The sequence below is a fragment of the Ambystoma mexicanum genome, chromosome 5p, assembly GCF_040938575.1.
Source record: "Ambystoma mexicanum isolate Mex_15411 chromosome 5p, UKY_AmexF1_1, whole genome shotgun sequence".
Classification (NCBI taxonomy): Eukaryota; Metazoa; Chordata; class Amphibia; order Caudata; family Ambystomatidae; genus Ambystoma; species Ambystoma mexicanum.
In genome coordinates this window covers 1,209,555,088-1,209,570,882 of record NC_090930.1, presented here as the reverse complement: position 1 = coordinate 1,209,570,882, position 15,795 = coordinate 1,209,555,088, and the positions used below count along the sequence as shown (strand labels likewise).

Genomic DNA, 15,795 nt, shown 5'->3' with positions numbered 1-15,795 from the left:
GGGGAATATTCATGAGCATGTGAATCCATGCCAGACCCATGCTGGAGAACAACAGTTACAGGTAAGTAACTTGTTCCTTCTCTTTCCTTCAGAGGAGCCTCCCCTTCCATTATCTCTGAGGATTCCTGATCACTTAAGCAGTCCTGGGTGGCCCCATACAATGTGGTCACTAAGTGTTTCTTGGCCGTCAGGGTTTCTACTTCCTCCTCCCCTCCCCTCCCCTACCAGTCGCTTCATGCCATACTGCCGTTTCGGCTTCACCCCATTTCTGGAGGTCACTCCACCAGACTTCCATTTTCTGTCTATTACATGCTTTCCACCCCATGGCAATTCTACGCTTGGCAAGTATATATGCCAGATCCTTAAGCTTGCTCACATGTTTGAGTTTGCGCGGTCTAGGGAACCCCCCTACCATGCATGCCCATGCTGATTCAACATTTAGCTTAATACCTTTCTCATTTAGTCGGTTGGCTATTTCTCCCCAAAACCTTCGAAATGTATTCAACCTACTTCCTTGTGCCAAAAAAAATCTAACAATGCGCCCAGTAGTAGATTTGCGCCCTGCAGACAAGTATGTCAAGCCACAAAAATTCTGCATGACTACATTCCAAGAGGTAATCGCCCTACTAAAAAAGGGGGATTACATGGCAACATTGGATATGAAAGATGCTTATTTTCATATTTCAATGTTCCCAGCGCACAGAAGATTCTTACGTTTCAAAATAGACAACCAGCACTACCAGTTCAAGGTGCTGCCCTTCGGAATAGCCTCGGCTCCAAGGGTATTCACCAAGGTACTGGCGGTGGTGGTGGCGGCGCACCTATGCAGGGAGGCAATCCCATTGTACCCTTAATTTGCAGAGTAAACATCCAAAGAACAATCAACCTCCTCTTCCAATTGGGCTTCTCAATCACCGAGAAAAAAATCAAGCCTGGTGCCAAGCACCTCAAAGCAGTTCCTAGGAGCTGTCCTAAACATCCAAGAGGGTTTGGTCTTTCCATAAGAGGAAAGAATTTGAAATCTGTTGCTGCAAATTCCTCAATATCAGGCCGGTCGCCAAATAAGGGTGCGCAAAGTGATGCGTTTGCTAGGCATGATGGCATCTTGCATTTACCTGGTTCCCCATGCATGCCTGCACATGCAACCCATGCAGGAATGGTTGGTGAAACAGTGGTCTCAAGCAAGTGGTCAGTGGGGACGATCTAGTGGTTGTTTCGCCAACACTAGTACAGAGTCTTCGCTGGTGGACAAGAGAGAATCTTACGAAGGGGAAACCCTTCTACGATCCATAGATACAGGCCGTTGTCACAACAGACTCCTCCCTAGCAGGGTGGGGAGCCCACTACCTGCACCATACAGCTCACGGTCTCTGGTCTCACACAGTGGCTCAGAACCACATAAATCTGCTAGAACTTCTGCCAGTCTTTAGAGCGCTTTGGGCATTCGAACCCCTCCTATCCAACATGTCAGTGCAGATCCTAACAGACAGCACAACAGCAATGTTTTACTTAAACAAACAAGGGGGCACACGTTCGCCAAATCTGTCCAAGCTTCCCCAGAAAATCTGGGGATGGGTACTCAAACTGAAGATTTACCTGTCATCCTAACATGTTCCAGGGGATCTCAACTTGCTAGCAGATGCTCTGAGCCAGGATCCCCTCACAGAAGAACACGAGTGGACACTACACGAAGAAGTCGTAGGAGACCTCTTCTCTCAGTGGGGCTTCCCCACTATAGACCTATTCGCCACAAGCGAAAACAGGCAATGCACAGACTTTGCATCCAGGTTCCCCCAGCCAGGCTCCAAGGGGAACGCCCTATGGATGAATTGGTCAGGGATGTTTGCCTATGCTTTTCCACCAACCCGTCTGGTGAGGAAGGTGGCAAACAAGATCCACAGGGAACCAATGACGCTCATCTTAGTTGCTCCTATGTGGGTGAGACAACCTTGGTATCCACACCTACACAAACCGGCGGTGTGCGACCCCATCAAACTCCTGTGCCGGTACAACCTACTCTCCCATCACGAGGGGCTAACAGTGCATCCTCAGCCCAACTCGATGAACTTAGCAGCATGGCTCCTGAAGTCATAGAGTTCGGACATCTCAATTTACCCCAGAGATTTATGGATATCTTGAAAGAGTCAAGAAAACCTAACACAAGGCACTGTTACTATGACAAATGGAAACGATCCGTTATTTGGTGCCAGAATAAACAAATCAACCCAGTTGATTGTACTCCTTCTAATGTTGTCACCTACATGCTCCACCTATTGGATGCAGGGTTAGTGTTTAACTCACTTAAAGTGCACCTGGCAGCTTTATCAGCCTACACCACTTCCCATAACAAGGTGTCATGGTGGAAAGTGCCCGTTGTCAAAGCATTGATGGAAGGGGTAAAGAGACTCCACCCTCCAATTTCTAACCCACCACCAGGTTGGGACCTTAATGTGGTACTTGCTAAGCTCATGGGACCCCCCTTTGAGCCCATGTACAAATCTAGTCTCAAACACCTGGCTTATAAAACTGCCTTCTTAGTAGCCATCACCTCGATAAGAAGAGTCAGTGAAATCCAAGCTCTGTCAGTGCAGGATCCTTTCTTTACTATTCAGAAGGATAAACTGGTTTTATGCACTCACCCTAGGTTTGCACCCAAGTTCATTTCCAAATTCCATGTTAACCAGTCTATTCAGCTGCTGGCCTTTTTCCAAGAACCCAAAAGCCCTGCTGAGGTGAAACTCCACACACTAGATGTGAGGAGGGCGGTCCTCTACTATTCGAAAAGACCAGACCGCTAAGAAAGACAGATCAGCTGTTTTCTCCGTAGCTCCGGGCAGAGAGGGAGATTGCGTCTCTAAGAATTCCATCTCAAGGTGGATATTCGGATGTATCCAACTGTGCTATTCCCTGTCAGATAAAACATTGCCTTTTGCGCCAAGGGCCCACTCTACAAGAGGTACTGGAGCCACTCTGGCTCTCATTGCAAATGTACCCCTTGACACCATTTGCAAAGCAGCATCATGGAGCTCTATTCTCACCTTTACTCAGCACTACTGCATTGACACTCATTCCAAGAAAGATACTCAAGTGGGACAAGCGGTTCTAAGACAGTTGTTCGCTCATGACCCTTCTCACATCCCACCTCCTTCTTCGAACACTGCTCACTAATCTATGCACAGCATGTGATCTAAGCAGATTCCACAAGCCTCAGAAGGGATACATTACTCACCTTAATCATATTTCTGATGCTTGTATCTGCATAGATTCACATGCGCCCGCCCTTCCTCCCCTCTGAGAGAAGGCGCATGGATGCTTGTAGTCTTATCTATCTTATCTGCTTGGATACTCTGTACTCGCGCTACTCCTCATGCTACCTCACGTCTGTAACGCTCACCTGACTCCCACAGAGGCGCTGGCCTGGTTCGCACTGCTGTGACCTCTTCTAAGGTGATGCGCAGGGTTCGGAAGACGGACTGGACCGGGCCCCCAAATCTGGCTTGTCTGGCTCGCAGAAGTATCCTTCTGTAGGCGAAAATAGGGGATTAACTGTCTGCGGGGTAATGCAATCGGCCTCCCACTTTCCCCTCTCACCCTCCTCGAAACCCTTCTGTGATTCCCCGTAGTGTTTCACCTTATGGTCTGGAAGGACGAGCTCTCCATCCTGCTTCTGATGCAGGGGCGCTTTGGTATCCAGTTACTTCACTGGATTTTCGGATTGGTGAGAACCAAACTTGCTTGGCTTCCAGATAAGTTTTTTGATAAGAGGTTCCCCTTGTGTCCATGCATTAATGTACTAATGCTAGTGTCTTTTTCCCCATAGGGGTCGGGGTACGGAATGCCGGGGAACAGGCACGACCCGAGATGAGAGGTGAAATCCTTGTAGAAATCAGGTAAGTCTTTAATGAGCGTTTTTTGGTAATGTCTTTTCATTCGCTCATTAACGCTGATGTCTCTTTTTCCCCTTAGGGGCCGGGGTCCGGAAATGCCAGGATGCGGCGCGGACCCGAAATGAAGAGGGAATGAATCAACAGGTAAGTCTTAACATGGAGATTTAGCTTTCCTTATTCCCTTCTTTCTCTCACCTTTTGTTCTTGCCTTTTTCTCCCTAGGCGCTGGTGTGTGACTGCGAATCCAGATAATCGCTGCTGAACATGGAGGCACCCTGTAAAGGTGAGTGGAATGCGGCGCTGCAGCGATCGACACGATGAGCTTTTAAATAAGTCTTCCTTTTCAGGATTTTCGGCGAGATGTCTCCGGGATGCGGTTTTAGCAGGTAAGGACTTTTCCTTCTTCTGTTCTCTTCTTCTCTTCCTTTGCAGGTGATCCAGGATGCTGGCAGGCGTGGCAGAAGTCAGGATGCAGGAGCAGACAAGGTGAGCGTCCAGCTGCTAGATGCAGAACAACGCGAAGCACGTCTGGCTGTTCGGGTGGGGTTTAAATAGCCTTGGAAGAAGTTCCAGGTATGTATCCTTCCCCGACCACGCCCGGATGGTAAATTAGTCCCACAGGTAAAGTAGTTCCTTTCAGGCCTCAAGGAGGCTGGGATCCTGCAGCATGGTCTGCATCAGGTAAGTGCACCCAAGCACTCCCATAATGAGCCTGGCGCCTATGGCGTCAGGACACTGTCCAAAGGGCCCCTATATGGGGTTGCTGGGTCTTTTCTTGGGGACTGGATGTCCGCTTTCGGGGACGCAGGGCTTGAACCGGCTCCCCGGGAGCGGGCATCATGACAACGTCAGAAAAAATACAATCTGAGGGTCTTAGACGTGTGAGGAATCATGGGTACAGTGGACGTCACACTAGGGATAGTATTACTGGCACACCCTAGTTCGCCCCTTTTCGAGTTTAGAAAAACAAACTGTAATACTGTGCAGCTTCCACTAGATGTCGGCCTATGCACAGCATGTGAATCTAAGCAGATACAAGCATCAGAAATACGATTACGGTGAGTAATGTGTCCCATCTTTGTGTGAACTATTTTTATTTACCTGAACTGTCTTGATTGTAACATTGCTTTGGTATCTATAATAGTCTATTTTTTTTAATACTACAGTGTTTCCTTGAGAATAGGTCTGATGAAAGGTCTTTGTAGTCAACTACAGCCCTTTTCCCTCCTAGACTAAGCATGGCTGCTAGTCCATTGCTGCCAACACTTTTGAGTAGTTCAGGCCAAACCTAAGAATTGGAGCCCTGTAGACCGAAGAGTGAGTCTTCAGTCCTATCATGGGTGGACTTTATTAAAACTCCCTAAAATTGGCCATTCAACTTTATTTTAATCCCGACTGTCTTAACATCTGGATATTCTGTATTTACATTTCTACCCTTTGCCTCGTCTAGTCATTTATGTCCATCATTCTGTCCTAAAAACGTTTGAACTAGGTGATGTGAAGTAGAAAGTATAGAGTTAATATCAGAGATGGTAACTATTGATGGTTTGTGTATAGTTTTGCTGCTGAACTCAGGATCAGCAATGGGGAATCGCTCTAGAGGCAGATTGTTTTTGTAGCTTGTATGACAAGCTAGACTTGGTACAATTATTTTCATCCATCTAAGTCTATACAGTATCCTTTTGATGATCTAAAGTAAATCTGCCAAACCTTATAATCTTCTTTTGTTCTAGAATTTCACAGTAGTTATCAAGAGTTGCGTTGCTATCTGCAAGTAGTTTAGTGAGATCTGCAGTAGAATACAATCCTTGAAGTTGTACATGGTGCTCTTGTAAATTGAATTGCAGTGAAGTAATTTAGATAGTTCAGCCATCGGAAGATTGAGTCCTAAGCCGCACTTGTAGAGAATTTGTCAACACCATTTAACAAACTCCTTGTTTTGGCTGCATGGTGTAGGCTGGAGGACAATCCTCTTCGGATACGTTGAGCTTTTTTTCTCAATGGAATTTCAAATTTATATTTTTTCTGAGTTTATGCTACAGTTGTTTAATAAGTTATGCTTGAGAGGCTTTGGACTTACTGAGACCGTCCCTCTCTGCGTCTTTGATTGGAGCCGAAATACAAGGTGCATCTTTAATGATGAAGTTCAAGGTCTCTGCACAATTTTTAATTTGGCAATTTCATTATAATTATCAAGTGGTGCTGGCTATTCCACGTGCAGGAAGCAAATGTGGAAGCAAATGTGGAAAATTGAGCGAGTAAGTGAGACTGTGCCGCACTCAAGCTATTATTCAGGGGATTCTAGAACTGCTAGCTCAGGAGATGGCAGCATAGTTGCTGTGCTCCTGTGCCCTGTATGGGATTGAACCTTTTTTCATAATGGCTGATCAGAAGACTGAAGAGACTTCCCAACCTGCAAAAGGGAAGGGATGAAACTGATTCATGGGACGATAAACTTCTGGATCTCCTTACCAAAGTAACTCTTGACATTGCTGAGATCAAGGCAAGGATGATCAACACTGAGGAGAGGTATTCATTTTTGTCTACCAAGGTTTCTGAGATTGAAGATCATTTTACAGTTACTGATGAAAAAACAGTGAAGCTTCATGATAAAATCAGAGAACTGGAAATACAAAATGGAAAATTGATGCTTAAGCTGTCGGAACAAGAACATTTTTCATGGAGAAATAACATCAGGCTGGCTGGTTTTCTGGAAAATGCAGAACGTGGCAATCCAATGAGCTTTCTGGAGAAGGCTTTGGTTTCAATCCTGAAGTTGGATCCGAACACCCCCTTGGAAATGGAAAGGGCTCATACGGCGTTGTGCCAGAAACCGGCACTGGGCCAAAGACCAAGGCAACCAAGGCACTTTGTAGTAAAATTCCTGAGGTTCCCCATGAGAGAAATGGTTTTGAAAAAATCTTGTGAGCTGGGGGATCTACAGTGGGGTGGAAATAAAATTAGGATCTTTGGAGATCTGAGCAGAGATGTTTTGGACAGGAGAAGACTGTTTAATGTGGCAAAAGAAAAAGCCAGGATCAATAAATTGCAGTATTACATGGTGTATCCGGCTATCTTGAGAGTGGTCGTTGATGGCCAGACCCACTCTTTCTCAGATGATAAGCTTGCAGAAACCTTTTTATCTGATATGGAGAATATGCCCATGGACACTGCATCTGGGTCTCAGAGGACCATTTCAACAAAGAAGAAAAGATGATTGCCTGGTGAGAAAATGGTGTTTCATTTGTATTGACTCTCATCTGGTTTTGTTTTATTGCCTATTTATTCATTCATATTTTACATTTTACATTTCACTATGTATATATTTGAATATAAAATGTGTTTTTGGCGTTAGTTCGTTTTTTTTTTTTCGTTATGATTAGAATGTTCGGAGCTGGTTGTACAATGAACAGGGAGGGATTTAGAGTAAGGGACTTTATCACGTTGTATTGGATCACGTGACTTTGGAGCGCTGTACGGACTTACGTTGTGTGGATAATGCAGTGTCGGACTGACTGTGAATGGCTGCATGAACCTAGGAAGAGCAGTGGATCGGCAATGGACGATAACATGCGGGAGGTTTACTACAGAAGCTGTCTTTTTTTAAAACATTTTTTTATCGGGTACTGATGTGATCCGCTTCTCTTTAAGACCTGCAGGTTTACAGCTAATCCTTGCATTCTGGGGGATTGTCAGTGTTGTAGGCGGTGGGGGGGGGAATATTATTGAAAGGTGTGCAAGCGTGCGTTTTAATGTATCGTTCTGATGTTAATGCTCGCGTAGTTGTGCTTTGATCTTATGCTTTTCTCTCTGGCTTCATGTCCTTTACTACGCAGTTTCCTCTGCTTAGGGCGAATGCCGGATTTGCTTGAACCCGTAATTGGATGTATGCATGTGGGTTTTTTGAGGCGTTATTGTTCTTGAATGTCTGATATTGGCCTCTTGTTGTTTGTATGCTGGGTCGTGAATGCAGATGTTTGTGTGTATGGTCCCTCGAATGGCTAGATGAGACAATGCGTGCTTGGTTGGTTGTTATGAATAGAAATGATATCTTCAACGTTTATGAAGATATGCAGACTGTCATTGTTGATGATTACTTTATATTGTCTCCTCTCTCGAGATGCTTTGTTATGCTATGTGCTTAGTCCAGTAGGACATCTTCTGATATTTCTTTTCTCTGCACATTACTTTTAATCATAATGATTCAATGCTCAATTCTATTCTATGTCTACTGAGAACATAGGACTGCATTGTATTTGTTTCCTGTTTAAGCCTTCAGATGTTACAGCTATGTATTGAAGTCAATTTAGGAACGTTTCTTCTTTACTCAGGGGGATCTGAAGTTCCGTCATACATCTTGGGGTTTACGCTGCTTTCTGGGGACTCAGCCCTGTACTTACGCTCCCTCGGGCAGTGTGGTAGTAGTGACTCTGTTGGTGCTTGAACTTTCGTATTTCTGGCTATGTGGATTGGGATGGGAATATGGGGATGTGGAGGTTGTCTTCATTGAATAAGTCCCAAACATTGGTTGGAGATAGGTGGTGCTGTTATTGTTGGATGGGGATCATGATGAGCTTGAGCTTAGATAGTTAGTGGAGAGGAAATGGGGGATTTCTGGCTGGCTAACTTTGGGTTATGTTTAGGAGTGAGCTTGGATTGGGGGCTTGAATGGGGTTACTGGGGGTTTTGGTTGAATATATAGGTTATTGAAGACTACTTCAGAGGTTAGGTGCAGGTAGGGGCTTGTGGCAAATAGAGTAAGAAGGGTTGAGCTGATGTATTGCTTATAGTTTGGGCACGGGACCCTAGGGTTACAGTTCAGTGGTTGGGTTTTGTGATTGTGAAAATTATCGTTCAGTCCGGTTGATGGGCTATCTGCAATTTAAATGTTATCTTTGTGTTGACTGCTGTTGTGTGTCTGTGTTTACTGTGATGCAGGTCTGTGGGGGGGGTTGATTCATTGTTCTACACCAACTTCTTGATGAATCTTTGGCTTGTACGGTTTTTGAACCTAATATGTGATTCCCGGTCTTCAAGTTGATGTCCTGGGTGGTTTGTGCAAATAGTATAGTGTTTGTGTTTGATAGATTTTGATGGGGTCCTTGAATTTTGTGACTTGGAATGTTAAAGGACTAAATTGTCCAGAGAAAGGAAGAAATGTGATTGTTATGTTAAAGCGTGAACAGGCAGATGTTATTTTCTTACAGGAAAGGCACCTAATAGAACACCCGACTCATTTTTATGGGCCATCAAAGTTTATGAAGGTTCTGTTCAATTGTTACTCTGGAAGTTCAAGGGGAGTGGGATTGCTGCTTCGGAAAAACTTGGCAATGGTGGTTTAAAATATACTTATGGATGACGGTGGACGGTATATTTTAGCGAATGTTAAGTATGAGGGGAGAATGATGACTTTAGGATCAGTGTATAGTCCATGCTCAAATGGTATTAGTTTTTTTTAAGGCAATGACAGATTCTTTGAAAAAGATGAATGGTGATTATATCATTCTTGAGGTGATTTTAATTGTGTTTTGGATGCCACCTTGGATAGGTTATCAACAAGTAGGTTCACAGGTCATGGGCAGAGTAGTGTCTTTTGTGGTTTTATTGATGCTTTCGCCTTGGTGGATAGTTGGAGGTCGCTTCGCCCTACAGAGAAGGGTTTTTCCTTTTACGCTTTGGCTCACAACTCCTACTCTAGACTGGATTATTTGCTGATTTCGGATAAAATGATTGATGTTGTGAGGACTGTGGAAATTGGGGAGCGGTGTCTCTCAGATCATTTACTGGTAAAGTTGAATATGGATCGAAGTATACATCGTTCTACCTGGGTTAAATGGAGACTTAAGACATTTGCAGGAGGAGAAAGTATGTGAGGCCATTCATATCTCCATCGTTCATTTTTTGGAGGATAATGTGGGTTTGGCCGACTGTCCGATAGTGTGGGATGCGTTTAAGGCGCATGTGCGAGGGGAATTGATTAATTGGACAGCTAGAGTCAGGAGGGAGGGGGAGATGAGTATTAGGGGGTTGGTGTTGGAGCTTAAGGCTCTACAATGGGAGTATGCTTTGTTTGGTAAAGGAGAGGATAGATTAAAGATGGAGGTTGTGAGGAGTGAATTAAGAAAAATGATGGAGGAGCAAACTGAGAAAGGTTTATATTTCATGAGGCAGAAATATTGGGAGGAAGGGGATAAGGGAGGACGATTGCTTGCTATGAAACTGAAAAGTTTGTCGGATAGATCGTTTATACGGAAAATGGAGAATACAGTTGGAGAGGTGAAGGTTCGAAGTGTTGACATTTGTGAATGCTTTAGGTCCTTTTATGCTTCTCTTTATTCGGATGTGTCGCAAGTTGAGGATGGCAAACTAATGGAGTTCTTTAATAAAATAGACATTCCTTATTTATCTGAGGAGGATAGAGAGGCTCTTGATGCTCACATTATGGAAACGGAGGTTGTGGATGCTATTAATCAACTTAATATGGGTAGATCCCCTGATTCAGATGGGCTGCCTGCAGAGTTTGAGCGTTTAGTTCGGTTTTGGTGCCCAAATTGTGTTTTGTTTAATAATTTTCTTTCAGCTGGAGTATTGTGTCCAACGATGCAAGAGGCAATTATTACCCTCATCCCAAAACAGGGAAAAGATTCGTCAAAGTGTGCTAATTATCGTTCCATTTCTCTACTTAATGTGGACGTTAACATTTTTGCGAAGGTCATGGCCACTAGGTTGCAAAAATATATGGGTGAATTGGTGGGCTGTTCCCAAGTGGGGTTTATGGTTGATGGATATGGCTATGATAACATTGGGACATTGCTGAATATAATAGGGTTGTCTTGTGCTAAGGTGGATGATCTATTTTTTATTTTTTTTTACGCTGAAAAAGCATTTGATTGTGTGAATTGGTCATTTCTAAATTTCACGCTGCTTCGGGTGGGCTTTGGCCTACAATTTCTGAATGCTATAGGTGCATTGCAACACAATATCTCGGCTAAAATCTGGGTTAATGATGTTTTGTCTCAGGCGTTTCGGTTGTATAGAGGTACGAGACAGGGGTGTCCTCTTTCGCCCTTTTGGTTTAATTTGGTCCTGGAGCCGTTGTTGGCTTATTTTAGGCAGGAGCAGAATATCTGTGGTTGGAAGTTGAGAAATGATGCGGTGAAAGTCCTAGCATATGCTGACAATCTGACGGTGGTCTTGAGGAATCCAGAGGTGGGTGGCCCCTTATTGAGAAATATGTTGCAGGAGGTGGGAGAATTGTCTGGCTATAAAGTGAACTGGGGTGAAACGGTAGTTTTCCCGCTTCAGATGAACTCGTTGAATAGGAGGTTGTTGGATTGGGATTGCCAATGGGCTGATGTTTCGGTGAAATATTTAGGAGTCTATTTGGTGCGCGATATTAAGAGAACGGTGGAATACAATGTAGACAAATTGAAAGAAATTCTGCTGAAGGATGTACAAAGATGGGTAAGATTGACTCTAAGCATCTGGGCAAGAATAAATGCTATCAAGATGATGTTGTTGACAAAGGTCCTGTATTTTATTCAATCACTTCCCCTTAAATTTACTAAAAGAGTGCTCCGGAGCATTGATAGGATTTTCATGGACTTCCTATGGGGAAAAGGTAATAAGCCAAAAATTCCACGATTTATTTTGGTACGTAGAGTTAAAAATGGGGGCTTTGGTTATCTGGTATTGGAGAATTATTGTAGGGGCTTCTTATTGAAGAAGGCTTCTTATTACTTTGAGGAGGGGCGGGCATCAGACCCATATAAGTCTTCAATGGAAAAGGAACTGCTGCATCCCTTTTCCCTGGACTGTTATATTCTTATAGGAGGTTGGCGAATTCTGGTACTAAATTGGAGGCTCTAGTGGTTTCTAAGTCGGTGTTGGTTACATGGATTCTGGGGTGTGGGCAATCCTTGTATTTGTATGATTCGGCCTCTATTTGGCTGAACTCGGGTTTAGAAATTAATAATAAAATGCTTAATTGGAGGGGTTGGGCTGACAGGGGCATTCTGAAGATAGGGGATGTATGGAGGGGGGGATGGTTTCGTTTGAAGAATTAGCTGATTGTTATGCATAATAGGGAGGTGGGTAGATATGGGCTTTTGGAGCGATTGCTGATGGAAAGATTGCAAATGTTGAGCGGGGTGTCCGGACATTTCGTCGAAAGACATTTGGTCGAAAGACATCTGGTCGACGGAATTTGGTCGAAAACCAAATGGTCAAATGTTTTTTTTATTTATATATATATTTTTTAGGTTTTAGTTTAGGGAAAAAAGGGTTTTTTAGAAAAAAAAAGGGGGTTGGGGGAGGACCCCCCCCCAAAAAAAAAAGTGAAAATAAAAATAAAAAAAATTCGACCATTTGGTTTTCGACCAAATGTCCTGTCGACCATTTTTTTCGACGAAATGTCTGGTAACCGTTGAGCGGACCTTTGAGTGGTAGTCCTCAGATTTGTGAGATTTGCTACATCTCCTAAGACAGTTTCTACATATGTTAAGTTGTTGCCTTTGCAGGACTGTATGAGAAGTTCCTGGGATCAGTTGCGAATGAAATGGGTGTCTGAATTGGAAACTGATCTTTCTGATGACTTGTAGGATAATAGCTGGAGGGCTTCGGTGAGGGCCAAGGTGGATTTAAATCTGAGGTATATTCACCAACGTCTTTTAGGCCGTATTTATTGGACTCCAGTGAAAATGAAGGAGAGAGGCTTGGCTGATGTAGATCTGTGCTGGGAGTGTGGAGCCTCGAGAGGGACCTATCTACATATGCTCTGGGAGTGTAGTAGATTGCTGGACTTTTGGAGAACGGTTTTGGATTACATCGATATGGTAACTAGTATGACATTGCCTCGTATTTTTCTGTCAGTGATTTTTCTTTCAACTGATAGTCGAAGTGTGGAGATGTGGGATTGTTCGGAATGGATTGATAGAGCGTTGTTGATGGCCATACAACATATAATGAAGGTGTGGAAGTCCAGGAAAAAGCCACATTGCAAGAACTGGGTGTCGGATATGTGGACGCTCTCTTGATATGAGAAGACTCGGGCAATTCGACAACATCGGGAAACTGAGTACGAGGAGAGATGGGGGTCATTCAGTGATTTATTTGGATGAGGTGTAGGCTTTGGTTTATTTTATGGATCTTGAGGTTGGGGGGGGTTTGTTGGGGTGTATGTTTTGTCCTGTTTTTTGTGTTTTGTGTTGTGTGTTGTAACGTCTTGCTATGGGATAGGAGGGTGGGAATGTTTTCCGATTTCTTTCTGAAATGCTGTTAATTTAGTAGTCATTTGCATTTTGTTGCACTGATGTATATGGAGTAATCTTTTACTTGTTCCCATTCTGATGTTACTCATTTGTATTATTTTCTGTGTAATTATTAAATAAAGTTGGCCAAAAAAAAAAAAATTCAGAGTTTGTAGTAATGTAAGGGTACACAATTTGAATTCCAGAGTGTAACACGACATCAGAAAGGGCTATCTGTCACAGTAGCTAAAACAGCGCTCAATCTATTACATGGCAGTTACATATGCTTGTTATACTTCATAATCAGTCCCACAGTGTACAAGTAGAAGGCAACAAGGGGTAGCATTACTAAGGTCTAGACCCTAACTCGAAGGGCATATGAGTCACATTTCGTTGATGGAGTACATTTTCTCAGGGTTTCACACTTTGTGTCCAGCTACAACTTGGAAGCATACATTGCCCTCCTTTATCTTTACAGCTTTGTAAACCGTCTACTGTGCACTTCATGGGAACCATAAATGTGAACTGGCAGCAGCTAATGTGGTTCATGGGCAGTTGTGGAGCACTGAGGTAGTGGGAAAGAGGGTATAAGAGGATGTAGAATATTCGGTTATACATGTAGGGCTTTTGTTTAGCACTTGTATTGTTCTTGCAATACCTCCATAAGCCTTTTCAAAGCAACGTAGGGAAATATCAGAGATGAGAACACGAGAGGGATGGTAGAAAGGGAAGGAGGGGAAACGGGAGTGGTGGGATTGGAAGACAAATAATGGAGTGACTTTGAAAAGAAATAATTTTGACAGTGAATGTAGAATTAAGTTGAGGAGCACAGTAATAGCCCTAGGACAGTGAGGTCCGGGGTCATGAAGTTAGCTGCTTAGTAAATGCTACATTTGTGTTCTCCTGTGTGGTCTGTTCAATTCCTCATCCAATTCATTGGCCATTTGTATTTTTGACAGCTATATACATTTCACCAAATGTATTTCCAGAAGGCTGCTCATCTGCTGACCGTGCAGTTATACATTTATCAGTGTGAGTCAGACTGAGTTTAAGCTGAAATGCAACAAAATTGAATAGACTTGAGCTAAAACACTTTACAACAGTTTGAGATGTTGTCTACAAAGTCGCATGTTTGCTGTGGTTTAAAATTTCATTTTTTAATTTCTACTTTAGGTGAAACCATATAACATTTATATAACCGTTGCTTATCCACCGGATACAGACACGCCTGGTTTTGCAGAAGAAAACAAAACAAAGGTACTTTGAGTCTGCTGAATTGTACACTTTTTTAAATGATGTGTTTTGAAAGAATAAAATAACTATTTTATTCCTGATTTACTTTAAAGTTGTTGAAGATGGGAGAAAACACAATATGGGAATTTACTGAAAATGGTTAACTGCTTGCGTTGCATGGCCCTTACTGATTTTACCTTTTGGGACGAAGAAGCAGATGGATGAATGCGCCACTTTTGAAATCGATCTTTAGGCCCTTCATTGATGATCTTGCTTGACCACAGGTCTTCCAAGGGGTGAGCTGCTGGTGCTGCATTCTTCTTAGTGTCACTAGTTTTGGTTTTACTGCTCAAGAATCAACAGCAGACATGGTATGGTAAATAAAAACGTTTAGGTTTCTTCTATAAAGGATCCTTCCCATATGTTTGAGTAAAAGCATACCTCAAGTTGGACCTTGAGCTGTGTCACTTGTTTATTTAGATATCGGCACACACACTGTTTCTGTTTTTCGTAAAAAATAAACCCGATAAAAATATTGTGCAAAAACAGAGGGTGTTTCACTGCCTAAACCCTGGGGATCACTTTCTAAGGTGGCCAGGGCACAGCCATCTTCTTTCTATCCAAACCCTGGGGTTAGACAAGTGCGGGAGGATCACCTGGGTGCGGGGTCCTCTGGGAGTGGGGGGGGGGGACACCTGATGGCGAGACATGGTGTCCCCCTTTTCCAAATACCCCGGTCATATCCTATTTTATAGGATATTCCAACTTCCCAGATCCCCCACCCCCTTCCCTACACAAACACTGAGCCGAGGAAGAGGAGGTCTGAGGCTGAAAGGAATATCACCCATGCATTACATTGGACATGTCCACTAATGTGATCAGGCAGGGTCAGGCACTTGATCTTAATTACATACACTTGTTAGCTATTAGTTCTCTCCACATGGTTAAAAGCTGGAACACTGAGACACACTCTGAGCAAGGCAGTGCACGAAAAGGAGCAGTTCTTCCAGGGCGACAGCAAACCAGGCAGAGCAGAGCGACAGGCCGAGGGACGGAACCGAGGCACAGAGAAACCTTCGACACCCCGGCCAGAGATCGTTGCCTCCGAAGGGCCTTGAAGCTTACACAAGGAAGCCCAGCTAGAGCAAAGAGATAAACCCCATTTGTGTTTTAAGGATACCAGCCACCCTCATGGGGGGGGGAAGGCAGAGTTGGGGAGGACCAGCGGTAGTTGTGCATCAGCCTTGATTCCAGGATCAAAGCTGCAAAAGAAGAACATTAATTACCACAGCTGGTGAGTTGATGAAAGCAGGTCTGTGTTAAATGAAACTTGATGGCAACAGTATCTGATGAATGAAGGTTGCGTGTGTGCCGATAAAATGTGAGAGAAAGTAAAGCATTGTAAAGAACTGTAAATTAGAGATGCA

At 43.6% G+C, this 15,795-nt stretch overlaps 1 protein-coding gene across 2 annotated transcripts in view; it reads left to right on the top strand.

The window, feature by feature from the left end:
- The window catches only part of KDSR (3-ketodihydrosphingosine reductase), a 738,731-nt gene that overhangs the window by 391,626 nt on the left and 331,310 nt on the right, over positions 1-15,795 (top strand). For both annotated transcript variants that reach the window (XM_069613690.1, XM_069613691.1), the window contains exon 7: positions 14,309-14,392. In XM_069613690.1, coding sequence (XP_069469791.1) covers positions 14,309-14,392 — 84 coding nt within the window. The remainder of the gene's footprint in view (positions 1-14,308; positions 14,393-15,795) is intronic.